We start from the raw sequence: 14,439 nt of genomic DNA on the forward strand, positions 1-14,439 counted from the left end.
GTTAATATCACTATATGGATCCTAGACGACGGACCCATACTCAAGAATCGGGCGGACGAAAGTTTTGTAAGCTAGTAGCTTTATCTCACGGGGTGAATTTCTTAAGCAACGCTTCAAGTAAGCAAGCTTCTACATGGCTTTCTTTTCTATGTATGACACTTGCTCATTCCACCTAAAGCCCGAGCTGATAACTACGGCCAAATATTTATAGCTTGTCACACGGTCTAAAATTTGCCCATCTATTTATCTATTTTTTTTCAATTCATGTTACCCCTAACAGCCCTCCAGGAGAAGGTATAATATGAGGGGGGGGGGCGATACAGCTTTTAATAAACGCTATACATTTCAGTAATAAGTGCAATAAAACATAAGGCATAGCACAAAAAGGAAAAATGAACACAAACAAAAACAGCAAATTTACACATTTCCGTCACAGCGAAGAAACTCTTGGAATTTTATGATGTCGGTTTCTGTGGTGATGGATGATGGTAAATTATTCCATTCGATGATAGTACGGGGAATGAATGAATTGGCGTAAGACGAGGAATGACACTTCATACATTTAATTTTGAAAGAGTGATCATGGCGTGGAAAGATGGCATGCGGTGACTGAAATAAATCACTTCGAAGGGAGGGGTGGCAATGAAGTATATGGAAAATTGTTAAACGAGCAGGTTTGTGGCGATGTGAAAATCTTCCAGTTCGGCACTTTTTTTAATGCTGTAACACTTGTGAAGGGTGAGTAGTCTGAAAATATGATGCGAACAGCGCGGTTCTGAAAGGATTCGATCTTATTGATAACATAGGCTTGCTCAGGGTCCCAGATGTCCGCAGCATATTCGATTTTAGGGCGTATTAGAGTTATATAAGGCAGTTTTTTAACCTGCATAGGGGCGTGTCGTAGGTTACGTTTGAGAAGACCATGTGAGCGGTTAGCAGACGGTAGGGTCAGGTCGATATGGTGATTATGGGAACAAAGAAAAACTGCCTGATAGGTCAAACTGCCGCAGTTTGACCTATCACCATGATAGGTCAAACTGCGTTTGACCTATCATGGTGATGCCATGATAGGTCAAACTGAAGGTGCACACCAAGGTACTTGTATGTTGTTGTTAGTTGTACAGTATTGTCGTTAAGAATATAAGTGGTTAGAATGCTATCTGTGCAACAAGTGAATGATATCTGTTTTGTTTTAGAAACGTTTAATGACATTAACCAGGATGAGCACCATAAGCTTACTGTGTTGAGATCAGATTGTATTGATTGGCGGTCACTGTCACTAGTAATGTTACGGTAAATTACGCAGTCATCAGCGAAAAGTCGAATTCTAAATGTTACACAGGCAGGTAAGGCATTAATATAGATTAAAGAAAGCAAAGGTCTGAGCGCACTTCCTGGTGGTACACCAGATGTCACATAAGCAGAGGAGGAGTTAGAATTATTAACCGAGGTGAACTGTTTTCTAGATGACAGAAAGTCCTTAATCCAAGCGAGCACGATAGGGTGGATGTTAAGCTGTGCTAGTTTCAGTAGAAGTCTGTGATGAGGAACCCGATCAAAAGCCTTTGAAAAACCAAGAAACATTGCTTCAACCTGAAAGCCTGCGTCAAGTGATAATTGTAAGTTGTTAACAAAGCCAGCTAGTTGAGTGTCACATGATAATCCCTTGCGGAAACCGTGCTGATAATTGAAAATAATGTTATGATCTTCGAGGTAGTTAATGACTTGGCTGGGAATGATATGCTCAAGAAGTTTGTAAATGGTGCTGGTTAACGAGATGGGTCGATAGTTCAATGGAGAAGAACGCTCACCTGATTTAAATATAGGTATTACTTTGGCTATCCGCCAGTCATTAGGAATTAGTCCATGTGATAATGATTGCAAAAACAAACAGGACAGCACAGTGCAAATGCTTTGAGATGTACTCTTAAGTATCTTATTGTTAAAGCCGAGGCGATTCAAACTACTAGTAATTTTAAGATTGTTTAATAAAGCTAAGATACCTGTTTCATTAATCACAATTTCAGGCATGCAAATGTCGTGGATTGCATTTAAGACGGGAGATGAGCTAATGTCTTCTTTGGTGAATGCTCATGAAAAAGTGTCATTAAAGACCTGAGCACATTCAGACTTATTAATTATGACGCCGTTACTGTCGGTAAGCAAAATGTCAGGGTGAAAGCTAGGATTTATGATGCTCCAGAATTTACGAGGGTTGTTGGTTAGCAGAGATGATAGGTCGTGATTGAAAAACTGGCATCGAGCTGACTTCAGGAGTGACTGGTAGTCCTTGTTGCATTTCTTATGCTTGTGCCACGCGCTTAGAAGACCATTTTTTAGTGCCTGCCGGTAAAATGGCTTTTTCTTATTATTCATACGTCGCAACTTCTGATTAAACCACGGTGCACTGCTGCTACATCGGATGGTCATAAGTAGAAAAAGTCATCAAGTTCATTAAAAGTACTCTTGAATAAATCCCAATTCTGCTCAACAGTGTGCAATATATATTGATTCATGAACTGGGTGGTGAAATAATTTAATTCAGAATTTATTTTTTCATAGTTAGCTCTGTTGTAACACCTGATATGTTTAAATCTAATTCAGAATTTATTGTTTCATAGTTAGCTCTGTTGTAGCACCTGATTTGTTTGATAGTAGTTTTCTTTTCGTTAAAGGAACCGGTAATGCGTCCTGTTATTACGTCATGATCAGAAATGCCGTCCAGATGAAAAATGTCTGAACAAATATCGGGATTATTCATTTATATTAAATCTATAATGTTGTTGGTACACGATGCGTGACGTGTGGAATTTGTAAAAAGTTGTACTAGTGAAAAATCAAGACATGACTGAAGAAACATGTTAGCTTTGGTTTCACTCGCTCTGACGGATTGTGAAAACCAGTTTATACTAGGGAAGTTGAAGTCTCCAAATATGAGTGAAGTACAGTTAGGAAAACGCGTATATATTTCACACAGAATTCGATGAAATTGAGACGGAAAACCATCATTCATATAGGAGGACGGTAAACAGCACTAATAATTACATCAGTTGAACAATACTTAAAAGAAACCCAAACACATTCAAGAAAAGAACTAATCATCACAGGCACGGTTAGCAAATCGATCGAATACTGATTGTTTAAACGGTGTCGCTACCGCGTCATGGTCAACGCTACAGTTTTTTTTGCATTGATTTTCATTTGCAATGTGCTATGCCATGATTGCACTGTATGCAGTGAGTTATTTAACAGCGATTGGTCAGCGGGACTATGGATTTCTTTATATAAAACGCAATCGTCAGCAAACAATTTTATTTTAACTGGCAATTCCATATCACTAATGAAAATTACTAAAAATAAGGGCCCAAGCACTGATCCCTGTGGGATTCCGGATAGTACAGGTCTTGAACGTGAATGTGTTCCATCTATGTTTACAGTTTGCCGTCTCGAAGTAAGGTATGCTTGAATCCAAGATAGAGGGGATTCCTTTTTAAGTCTAGGTTTCAATTTTACCATGAGTTTGGTGTGTGATACCCGGTCAAATGCTTTCTTGAAATCTAAAAAAAATATAAATTAGTCCTTGCTCATCCAGAATAGCTGCGAAATCATGAATGGTTTCTAAAAGCTGAATAGTGGTTGAAAGCCCCTTACGAAATCTATGCCCCCTGGCGTTGAGAAAATCATGAAGTTCAAGAAAAACTGTTAGATGTTTGAAGATAATGTGCTCAAAAAATATGGAACATGTGCAAAGTATAGAAATGGGCCAATAGAAGGAACCAGTGATGAGTCTCCTCCTTTTGGCATGGCAACAATCTTTTCAAACTTCCAGTCAACTCGGATGAGGCAACTCAGATAGATATAACAGCTTATTAAAAATCACATATAAGAATTTAGAGCACCACTCGGCATACTGGAACAGGAATGTGTTGGGTATCGCGTCGACACCAGAATATTTTTTTGTATCAATGTTAAGTAAAAGCTTTAAAACACCTTCTTCCGTTATCATAACATCACTAATAGGCGGAACGCCTTGCAATGTCGAAAATATGAGGTTTTCACCGTTGTCAAGTGTAAACACAGAACAGAAAAAATTGTTGAATGATTCTGCAGTTAGCAATTTCTCCAATACTGTTTCACTATTAATGCAGAGGGTGCGCACGGTTGCTGATTTTGAAGAAAAATGCCGCCAGAATTTTGCAGGGGATGAAAGGAGAAATTGCTTCATAGTGACATTGTGGTAGTAGTCTCTTGCTTTTTTAATGCTTTGAGTGCTTTGAGGCTTAAATGAGTGCACAGTGCTGAAAGTTTGCGCATGTTACTTTAAGAGGGGTGCTTCCGAAGTTGTTTTCTAGTCTTCTTCGCTGTTCATTTCTAGTGTACAATTTCTTTTGTTATCCATGGGCGGGTTTTGCGGACAATGATTACTTTAGCCTGTACAAAGTTATTCACGCATTGCAACACAAGATTTTTAAAGTATTGCCAAAGATCCTCTACTGAGTATAAAGCAGACTGGGATAGAGAAAGAAAGTTGGAAAAAGATAAGTCCGGAGCATCTAATATGTGTACATCATCTGCTCGTGAGAAAACAAGCATGGAACGCTTTTCATGCTCAACCCTAGCGACGTGGCCCAAACACATCGTAAGACATACCATTCTGTGATCTGATATGTCGTTGACGACGCTAAGTCCCGAAACCTGAGGAAGCATACTTCTGCTAACTAAAAAATGATCCAAGATAGATTCTGAGTCATTATGTATGTGTGTAGGTTGTTTTACTCATTGCATTAGGTCATGATGCATTGTAATATCAACAAAGGGTTCAGCGATTTGTGTACCGGGCTGAGGAAATTCACCGTCCCATACCACTGATGGAAAATTAAAATCGCCGCCCAGTAGTATATTGCAAGATGAACCTCTGCATGAGCAGAGAAATTCATTATGTTGGTCGCTGAAAGTGCTGTCTGTGTTAGGATGCCGATAAAATCCCCCAATAATGAAAGTTTTGTTAACTGTATGCACCTTTGCGAGGACACATTCAATTCCAGGAATGTCTGCCAACCTTTCAATTCGCAAAGATTTCAAAAATGATGGCAACCCGGCCACCTCTTGAAATTCTATCTTTACGAAAAATTTCATAGGCATTAGGCGCTATTTCCTTGTCACTGACATCAGGTTGCAGCCATGATTCTGTAATAATTACAATATGCGGCCTGTACGCAAGTATTGTGCTGTCAAGGCTGGAATACTTGCCCACTATTCTGTGAGTGTTCAAGTTCAAGCACAAAAAACAGTTTGTGTCATTTTCATCGATTCATCGGTTTCCTGCCGCTGCATTTTCGAATCTGCCTGAGGGGAGCATCTTTCTGTTATTTTCCCATTCGAACCATTTGCCGTCGACCTTACCTTTGTCATAAACAAGTTTCACTTTCTTGCCCGCCCTGTGGCGTCAGGAGTGCTTCTCCCATTTTCCCTTTTGTACCTAGTGGCCACCGAGAAGTCTTCCGAGATTGAAGTGGTTCTGCCCTTCAACTTGTAGGAATTCTTTAACACACTTGTTTTTCCTCTGTGATTGAAAAATTTTGCAATTACAGGATGCGTTTTACTGTGTTGCTTTCGTCCTATTCTGTGTATTCCTTGAATTGTAAAAGTTGTGCACAGCTCACAATAGAACCAAGACACAATTATTACTTTAATGCAGCCTTTGTTTTACTTGTACTTATGCTTAAATTGTCTACAAAGGGACTGGCCGTTTAGCTTCGCTGGTTCATTATTTCCTGCAGTGTTGTATTGTCTTTAGCCGAAACAAATACAGTTCAGCACTTCTATAACAAGGTGTATAGGGCCTCTGAAATCGTTAATTGTACAGGTCACTTCATTGTAAAAGTCGTGCACAGCTCACAATAGAACCAAGACACAATTATTACTTTAATGCAGCCTTTGTTTTACTTGTACTTATGCTTAAATTGTCTACAAAGGGACCATTCGTTTGGCTTCGCTGGTTCATTATTTCCTTCAGTGTTGTATTGTCTTTAGCCAAGACGAATACAGTCCAGCACCTTACACTGAGGTGTTTGGGTCCCCTGGAATGGTGTTTTATACTTGTGCTGATTCGGCAAAGAGGTCATGATCGAGTGATTTGGCTTGGTGAGGGAACTGCTCACAAGATGGGGGCTGCAATACCACCACCATTGAGCTTTGGTTTAATTATTAGTGGTGCACGCTTGGCCTTTCTTCACACCCACGCCATGGATCTTGTATGTTTATAGTGCAGAAAAAGTTCCTAGGTATTGAGAGTACAATGTAATATACAAATGCGAGATGGTGATCTTTCCCGTTTTTCACAGTACTTTTTCTCATGATGTCAAGGTAATCCTTCTATATGGAGAAAAAGTTCTTGCTTGCTGAATGTCCAAGAGATTGAACGTTTAATAGTAGTAATTCAGACTTGGACATTCTGTCCACGAGTCGGGCTTCGCCTGGAGTACTTTGACGTTTTTGGTGAATCTGGTGACCAGGCAAGCATAGGAATTTTTGCTCCAGGAGGGCACATGTAGCTGGGAAATAGAGGCCTCAGGAGGGCACCTGAAGTTTAAAAAAATAAAGCAGACTCAACTGCAGTTGACATCTTAATGCAAAGCATGCTTGTTTTGGTAGAGAAGGGTTGTTATGAATCATACAAGTGTTCTGCAGGTAATGGTTACTGCTCTTGCAATGCTATTATCTTCTCTATGTATATACATATATATATACAGTAGCTGACAAAAATATCATATTTTGCATTTTTGGTTTTGAGCCTTGGTAGATTGCTAATGTATGTAAATGAAGTTATGGTAAATATAAAGTAGTGCGTCTGCATGAGAAAGTCTATTTTTTCAAATAACAAGTCTCACTCGTTTTTAACTGGTATCGTTAAAAATTCTTCATATGTTAGTATTTGAAACTTATAAATGACTGCCCTTATCGAAAAATAAATTAGCATAGGACACTATGCCTACAAATTTGTATGTTCATAATTCTTAGGGAAGCCATTTGCTTCGATTACAGTTGACGGTGGCGAGGCACGGATTCCAGTAAAGTGTCAGTGATAGCTTGGAGTATCCTCAACCATTTTTGCTATGCTGCAGGTGATGGAATCTCTGGTTGGCATTGCTCGTGGTTTTCTGCTTCCTACGGCATTCCCATTGTTCTTCAACCCACGTGCCGCTGCGCGGGCCTTCTGTAAAGCAGCTTTTTTTACCAAAAGTAGTACAATTGAGCATTCCTACAACAAACACCTGTACAATGAAATTATCTGTATAACGGAGAATTAATTTTGCCCCCGTTTCATTGTGAGCTGTGTGGGGCATGACTTTTACAACGAAGTGACCTGTATAACGAATGATTTTGGAGGCCCCAAGCACTTTGCTATGAAGGTGTTTGTCCCTTGCATACTATACGTTCATTTTTCTTTGTGCCATTATCGCCTAGGTAAAATATTTGGTAAAAATAATGAAACATGCATTTATTTACATTTGAGAATAGTTGAAATTTTACTCGGTGCAGTTTCGAAGTCGCAGGCGTTTCCTTGTGTGAAAACGTTTACAACATGGGCCGCTATTCCTTAGTGAATCAGTCACACCAAACGTCAGGTTTATTTTCTTCTTCACAAGAAAGCTCAGAGGAATCGCTGTCACTGTCCAAGAGAATGTCCAATATCACGCTCAGACAGAGTACGCTAGTGATTGGACGTCTTCATTTCTTCTGCCACTCGAGATGATCAAAAACAACCAAGAACATACGAAAGTGCGTTCAAGCAACATGGGCAACTATCGCTATCTATTGGCAACATATCTAACCATGTGCAATAAACCTACAAGCGCTGCCATCCATCAGTAGCTGCTAGGAGTACAAAATATATGTGGGTCAGCTTTTGCACCGGCTTCAGCAATATTGCCACTACAGGTGTGCCTGATGATTCACCGGCTTTGGCACTGAGTGGTTTTAATGGTGTTGGCTAGGGTGCAGGTCTGTAGAACGGCTTGGCCAGTCCAGCAGGGTCACCTTACTTTCCTTGATCCAATCCTTTGGGTGGTTGTCTTGCTAATATATATACTGACTGCCAATTTTTTTTGCCAGTTCTGTAAACTTGCAAGGATGATAGCTAGGATGACCAAATAAAACTCCTGTAGGGTGTTGCACAAGCAGTCTGACGAGTCTGTTCACTCTGGCAGCTCTTCTTGCTGTTTGCATGCATTCAGTCCTGAGAGCACTTTGGGCTATGGACGGCTTGCTAGAACTTGTCAGTTGCAAGAGCTGCTCACTGGGATTGTCTCATGGCAGATGAAAGAAAAAACACCTGTTTGTTTTGACAATAGTAGGTGTTGCTACTTGCGAGGCTTGGATGTAGCAGCACATGGCAAACAGCCAAAGTGAGTGCCAGGATTTCCCACTGGGAAACGAAACCAAAAGTGACAGTTTACGCTATTGCTTTTTCTAGGGCCAAAGAGTACTCGTCTGTGGCATGTCTGAGAATAACCACCCAGCTGCCAGAGATGTGCCATCACAGCTCATACTTTGTGCAGCATGTGAGGGCCTGCGTGAACAGCAACACTGAAAGCAGTACAACAGACACATGAGATGGGTGTGCCCCCTGCCAGCCTAGGTACACATGGCCAGTGTATAAGACCACTTTAAGAGAGATAAGTGTGTCAAAGGATATGGTCACTACACTCTGTGCCATGGTTGTCTTAAAGGGCCCCTGAAACGGTTCAGGCAAATTTTGCAGACGCGTGGGGTACAGCTTAAGCACAACATTCGCACCACACTTTAAGTGAAGCGTTACGTATTAATGGAGCTAGAAGCGATTAGAAGTTACCCTCCTCCCTAGCCATGCTTTTCCTCCTCACCTCGTTCGCCGAGCGATCGGGGCTAAGCTCCACCTTCACTGGCTCTGCGTCACAATGCGACGTCACATTGTCCACTTCCGCTTGTTTTGGAGCCCGAACTCGCCCACGTGAAACCTCTCCGCTAGCCACTTGGCTGTTGACCTCAAGCAAGAGCTATCGAAGCAGCGTGCCTTGCGAACATACTGTCGTAGCGCCGAACGTGTCTGGTATTCCAGTAACCACAGGCAAACAGGTCATTTCGGCAAATGGCTGGAGGTATAAACTCAAGCTCGTGAAGGAACTTTAGCGTAGACGTACGTGAGCGGCCTGATCGGTTTGCACTGTCCAGCCACTTGTTGGCACAGCGCTTACCCAGCCACACAAAGCGCTAATATTCCTCTAACCAAGTGTAAAACATTTTAAACATTTCTAAGAACAACGTGCTGATGATTACACGCCTGCGAAAAATGCATACCAGCAGCAAAGAAGAATACACTTCGTTACTGCTGCTGTGTATGGTTGAGCTCTGTGCCACCAGGTGGCTGCACCGTGGAGACCATTCACAGTTGCGCTTCTGCTCATCCCGTTAGGGCACAGTCAAGCGGCCATACCCTGTCCCCTTGCTCTTGCGTTTGCCCTAATACCGGACTCGCAAAACGCTATTGCGTTAGTAATCTTCCGGTGTAAAGTGACGGACATAAACGCACAAATCCTGGCGCCGATCGGATAGCGGCAGTCCGATGCGCAGCAGCCAGTTTGCTCGTATGCTGCCTTGCAGAGGGACACGATGTCACAGCTTGACATATTACCAGTCGCTACGTTTGCAGTCCACAAGGCAACAAAGTTGAATCATAGTGCTCGCGAAAAGACTGAGACCGAGTCTGACCGTAGAGCTCTCTTCAAAATGGAGTAAATTGTAACACAAGCAGACGACACCTGCTGTGTGCCGGAAGTGCTTCAGTGTACTGAAAAATTGTTCTTGTGCATTCTCTTTATGTTACTTTCTGTTTATAAAAACAAATGAACTAACATTCCAACTATTACGTGCATCATTTATTTACCATAAAGTTGGAAAAATTATTGATCACGCGCCCATATCAGCCAATCGGATAGCTAGCCCCACTGACGTCATATGGGTGATTTCAGTCATATGGGTAGGGGTGGCTTAAAATTCCGCCGAGCAGTGTGCTGCGATCGGCAGCGACGTGCATTCTCAAAACCTTATAATAAACTACACGCTTTACGTGGAGCACTTTGATGTGTAAATTAATGATCAGAAGGACCCAATCTAACGACTCAGTACGTTTGTAGAAAATCGTCAGAATCGTTTCAGGGTCCCTTTAACATGTTGTGTGCAAAGTGAGTCTTGCCTGTACTACATCAGTGTTTTCTCCACTCAGGTGCAGCTGCCCAAGGACGAGTTGGAGCGGCTGTCCAAAGAGGAACTGATTGCAAAGTGAGTGTCCCACTTAAATGTGCTTAAATTGGCTGCAAGGAAAAGTGCACACATGAACAGAACAAAACCATAGACTTTGGTCGATTGAATTTTTGGTTATTCCGACCAAAGGCTCCGGACGGTGCCCATACACATTAATGGGAAAAATCTTTGCTGAAATAGTGTGCACACTTCGTCCCACCGTTTCTCAAGATGATGCACTTCAAATCATTAAGCACGGCATGCCTTCCATAGAACTGTAGTCGGATACAACTTTAGAAAAAAGGGGGCGTTTACTCCTCCGAGGTGGAGGCACACGAACATCCACCAATGGGCACGCACTCTGGACTAACGTCATGAGCCGGACGGCAGGTGACCCCGCTGACGGAGAAGATGGATGCCTGCGCTTCGAACTGGGCGAGGTTGCGTCAGCTGTGGGCTTCAGCCCCTCGTCAGAGTGAATTCCAGAACTGTTTGTGATAGTCTATCATGGTGGAAATATTACTGCGAGCTTATGATGCGGCATACGTGCCGCGTGCGTTTATTCTGACCCATGATCCAGCGAAGGAACATTGCAGCGAGCATCGCTGGCGCTGCGCTACGCTTCGCCTGAAAACAGTATGCCGTGGCGGCCGCTACGAACACACATCCTGTGTGTTTGTTCCATGTTTTATTTTGCCCCCGAGTGAAGTTACGACGAGAAAAGCTTTCCAAAGACTGGTGCCTACTGTTAGCGGCAGGTGTGTTCATGTACTGTGTCGCTGTGTTTTTCTTCGGATGGGGTGAAGTGATGGAGCAAAACCATTCTCAGGAGAAATCAGGAAAGTTTGCGTGCATGAAACAAACCTACGAGTGTCTCAACAGAAAATATTTGCGGAAGAAGCCTTCAACGCAAAGATTTGTCGACGTCAACTGAGTGTGAACGATCATTGCTAGCAGGGAGATAGCCAAGCATCTAGCGACGGTGTTCGGGCGTTGTGTAACACCGTTGATTGATTGCTGTCCACCAGTGCTCACTGCACGCGCAAGCTGTAATGTGTGCTGTGAAATTGTGAAAACACAAAACCAAAAAAATATAAATTTTATGCTATTTAAAACCAAGAGTACTTATTTAAAACAATGAATGAAGCATTTTTGTACCTTGCTGCCTCGACCGTATTCTTGCCCCAGGTTTGTAATGGTTGCAATAAATGCATTGTTTTATATAAGTACTTTTTCAATAGCAACTGATTCATTTTAAGCTTGGAACACAGGTAGTAGATACGCCGTGTACATGTAAAGAAGCGCAAAAAGCTTCAGAGATGCTCTTTCTACCTTTGTCACTTGCAGTGAAGCTAAAGAGCATACGACGGGCAGCGTTGTAGAAGGCACGGGGTTATTTTTCTGTCGCTATCCGGCATGTGCTGTAGCACATGAGAGTTCTACTAAACCAGTCGTCAAAATACAAAAGTCTTTATTTATACCGAGAATTACGCATTTCAGGAGCACGATTTTTCGAGCGGGACTATTTTAGTCGCGGAGGCAATCAGCTGTCGCGCTTCGGTCATTTGGGCGGGGCCTCCCCTTTTTCTAAAGTTGTATCCGACTATAGGAAGATAGCACACAATATGCCAGCTCATAAGTTCGGGCCCTGGAAACTGGTTGGCAATTATGGATCTTTAACGAGTTTAGGGATTTCTTATGAAGCACATAAGTAACAAAACCTTCTTAATCCAAAAGGCACAGTTTTCGGCCGCTACTTTCCTGTCTAGCCCAATTGGAGTTTCATTCATGAAGTTTTTGGTGCACTGGACTGACTTCAATTCAGTATTTGTATGTTTTAGAGGAGCTTTTGACATGGCACTTCACAAATTGCCTATTCACAAACTGCATTGGTTTGATATTGGTGAGCAACTGCTCGGATGGATTCGGGAACACCCCTCCTGTGGTTGCAGTAAGTTGCGATAAGTGGTGCAGAATCTGGTGTCATTCACATATTGGCCTGTGTCCCTCAGGGCTCGGTGTAAGGCCTGTTGCTCTTTTTATTTATAAGTGCCATTCCTGACATCATCTCTAGTTCTGTAACATGGATCTCGCATGCTCGTCTAGCCGTGCGACTGAACGGAGCCGCAAGTTGTGAGAGTCATCCACTGACCCAGTGTCTGTCGCACTGCACCTTCGTCGAACAGTTATGAGGCCCTATTTTATTTTGTTTATTTGATTATTTATTTATTTATTTATCTATTTATAGATACTACAATCCCTGGTCGGGATTTTAGTAGGGTGGAAAATGAGCAATACATGATCTGATACAATAATATTGGCGAACAGGAGAGAAAGAGAAAAAATAAAGAGAAAGAAAAATGTATACAATGCACTCGATATACTCATAGATATACACGCATATACACAGGTATATACCGATATGACATATCCATAAACACTTACGCACACACATACATACGGTATACACGCCCTCGGTTCATTTAAAGCAATAAATTTAAACAGCAGGTTAGCGAAGCCCAAAAGCAAAATATGTATAAAGAATGAGATTTATATGCACAAGCTTGAGAGAAACTAGGCCAGGGACGGCGGTAACACTTGGTCGTTTCTTAAAAATTCCAATCATTAATTATTCTTGGGAAAAATGAATATCTAAAACAATTATTACGTGTTTGGTACAGTGTTAATGTTCGATCATGCCGTTGTCTGGTATTATAACCTGAGGAAAATCGTATAACTGTAGATGCATCAACCTTAACACGTCCCACTAGTATTTGATATAGAAATTTTAAATGTGAAGGATGGCTTCTCTTTGCTAGAGGTTTTAGATTTGCTCTGGTTAACAAGTCTGTTACAGATGTGTGGTCATAATGTTTGTAAATAAAGTGAACTGCTCTTTTCTGTATCATTTCCAGCTTTTCAATATTTGTTTTAGTGAATGGATCCCAGATAACAATGGTGTAATCTACCATATTTACACGATTGTAAGTTGACCCCCCCATATAGCGTGACATGAAAAAAAAAAAGAAGAGAGAGCATACTCGAGGGCGCATTCGATAACGAAAATTTATTAGTAGCTGACATAGTCACTGGACTACTCATCTTCACTAGTGCTGCCATCATCGTCGCTATGGTCCCACAGCATGTCGTCATCCCGCGAAATTTCACATTTGGCAAATGACTGCACCTCGACATCTTGTGGAACAGCAGCCCACGCCGAATGCACCCAACCACACGCAGCTGTCAGAGAGGCTCTTTTGACAGGTTCGGTTGGCGTAATTTTGCGGTCTTCTGCCGCCAGCCACTCATTGTACTGGTGGCGGAGCAGGTCCTTAAGAGGCGAAGATCCGGGCTTGTTTCATGACCATATCGCACTTCACTGGCAGGGACCAATCGCGCATTTCAGCGACGTACACTGTAAGCTTGGCCTACAGCTCCAGAAAGCGTCCAGATTTCGGCATGGTGGAAATTCCTCACTTGCCATCACAGGTGCAAATTTTACTTCGCTGCAATCGCCACTCTCGCACTACCCGTTCAGAAACATCGAACTTGTGGCTCGCTGCGCAGTGATTTGTTTTTTTGGCGTAAAGGATGGCAGCCCTCTTGAACGCTGCTGTGAACGAGTGCCGAATGATTAGTGGGCCTGGAGCACTCATGACGACTGAGAAAGCATAGAAGTAGCATGTAGCCGGCAGTCAAGTGGAACGCGTCAAACGTGGCCTTTCATCAAACCATAGAGAAAGCCAAGTGTAGCAGGCAATGAGAAACCCGCGAGCGGTGTCTGCTCTTCTATGAACTACCGATGCTCCCCGCAAGCACCGCCGTTCTGAGGGTGCCGCCATGAATGGAACAGCCGCGCTTCCATCAGCTATCGACACCCCCTCATGAGTGTTGTGTGCACTGTAAAAGTTTCAAAAATGTTGAAAAACCCTTCCGAAACGCGAACAAACACGCGGGATAGCGAAAAGCTACGGGTAGGGCCATAGAGCAAGCATAGAATTGTAGCTTGCATAGAGCAAGCATAGAATTGTAGAAGTTGTAGCTCCCGTTGGCCTGGCTTTTTTGGCGGTGTCATGTTTTGGTTTCGATTGTAAGTTGACCCTCCACTTCAGATTTTCAAATTTAAAGAAAGTGGTCGACTTACAATCGTGTAAATAC

General features: G+C 42.4%; 1 protein-coding gene across 8 annotated transcripts in view; it reads left to right on the top strand.

Annotated features, from left to right (window-relative positions):
- LOC135917165 (pre-mRNA-splicing regulator WTAP-like) overlaps positions 1-14,439 on the top strand; it is a 221,936-nt gene that overhangs the window by 42,151 nt on the left and 165,346 nt on the right. For all 8 annotated transcript variants that reach the window (XM_065450671.2, XM_065450670.2, XM_065450665.2 and 5 more), the window contains exon 3: positions 10,265-10,320. In XM_065450671.2, the coding sequence (XP_065306743.1) occupies positions 10,265-10,320 (56 nt within the window). The remainder of the gene's footprint in view (positions 1-10,264; positions 10,321-14,439) is intronic.

This window comes from Dermacentor albipictus, chromosome 5, assembly GCF_038994185.2.
Source record: "Dermacentor albipictus isolate Rhodes 1998 colony chromosome 5, USDA_Dalb.pri_finalv2, whole genome shotgun sequence".
NCBI classification, from domain to species: Eukaryota; Metazoa; Arthropoda; class Arachnida; order Ixodida; family Ixodidae; genus Dermacentor; species Dermacentor albipictus.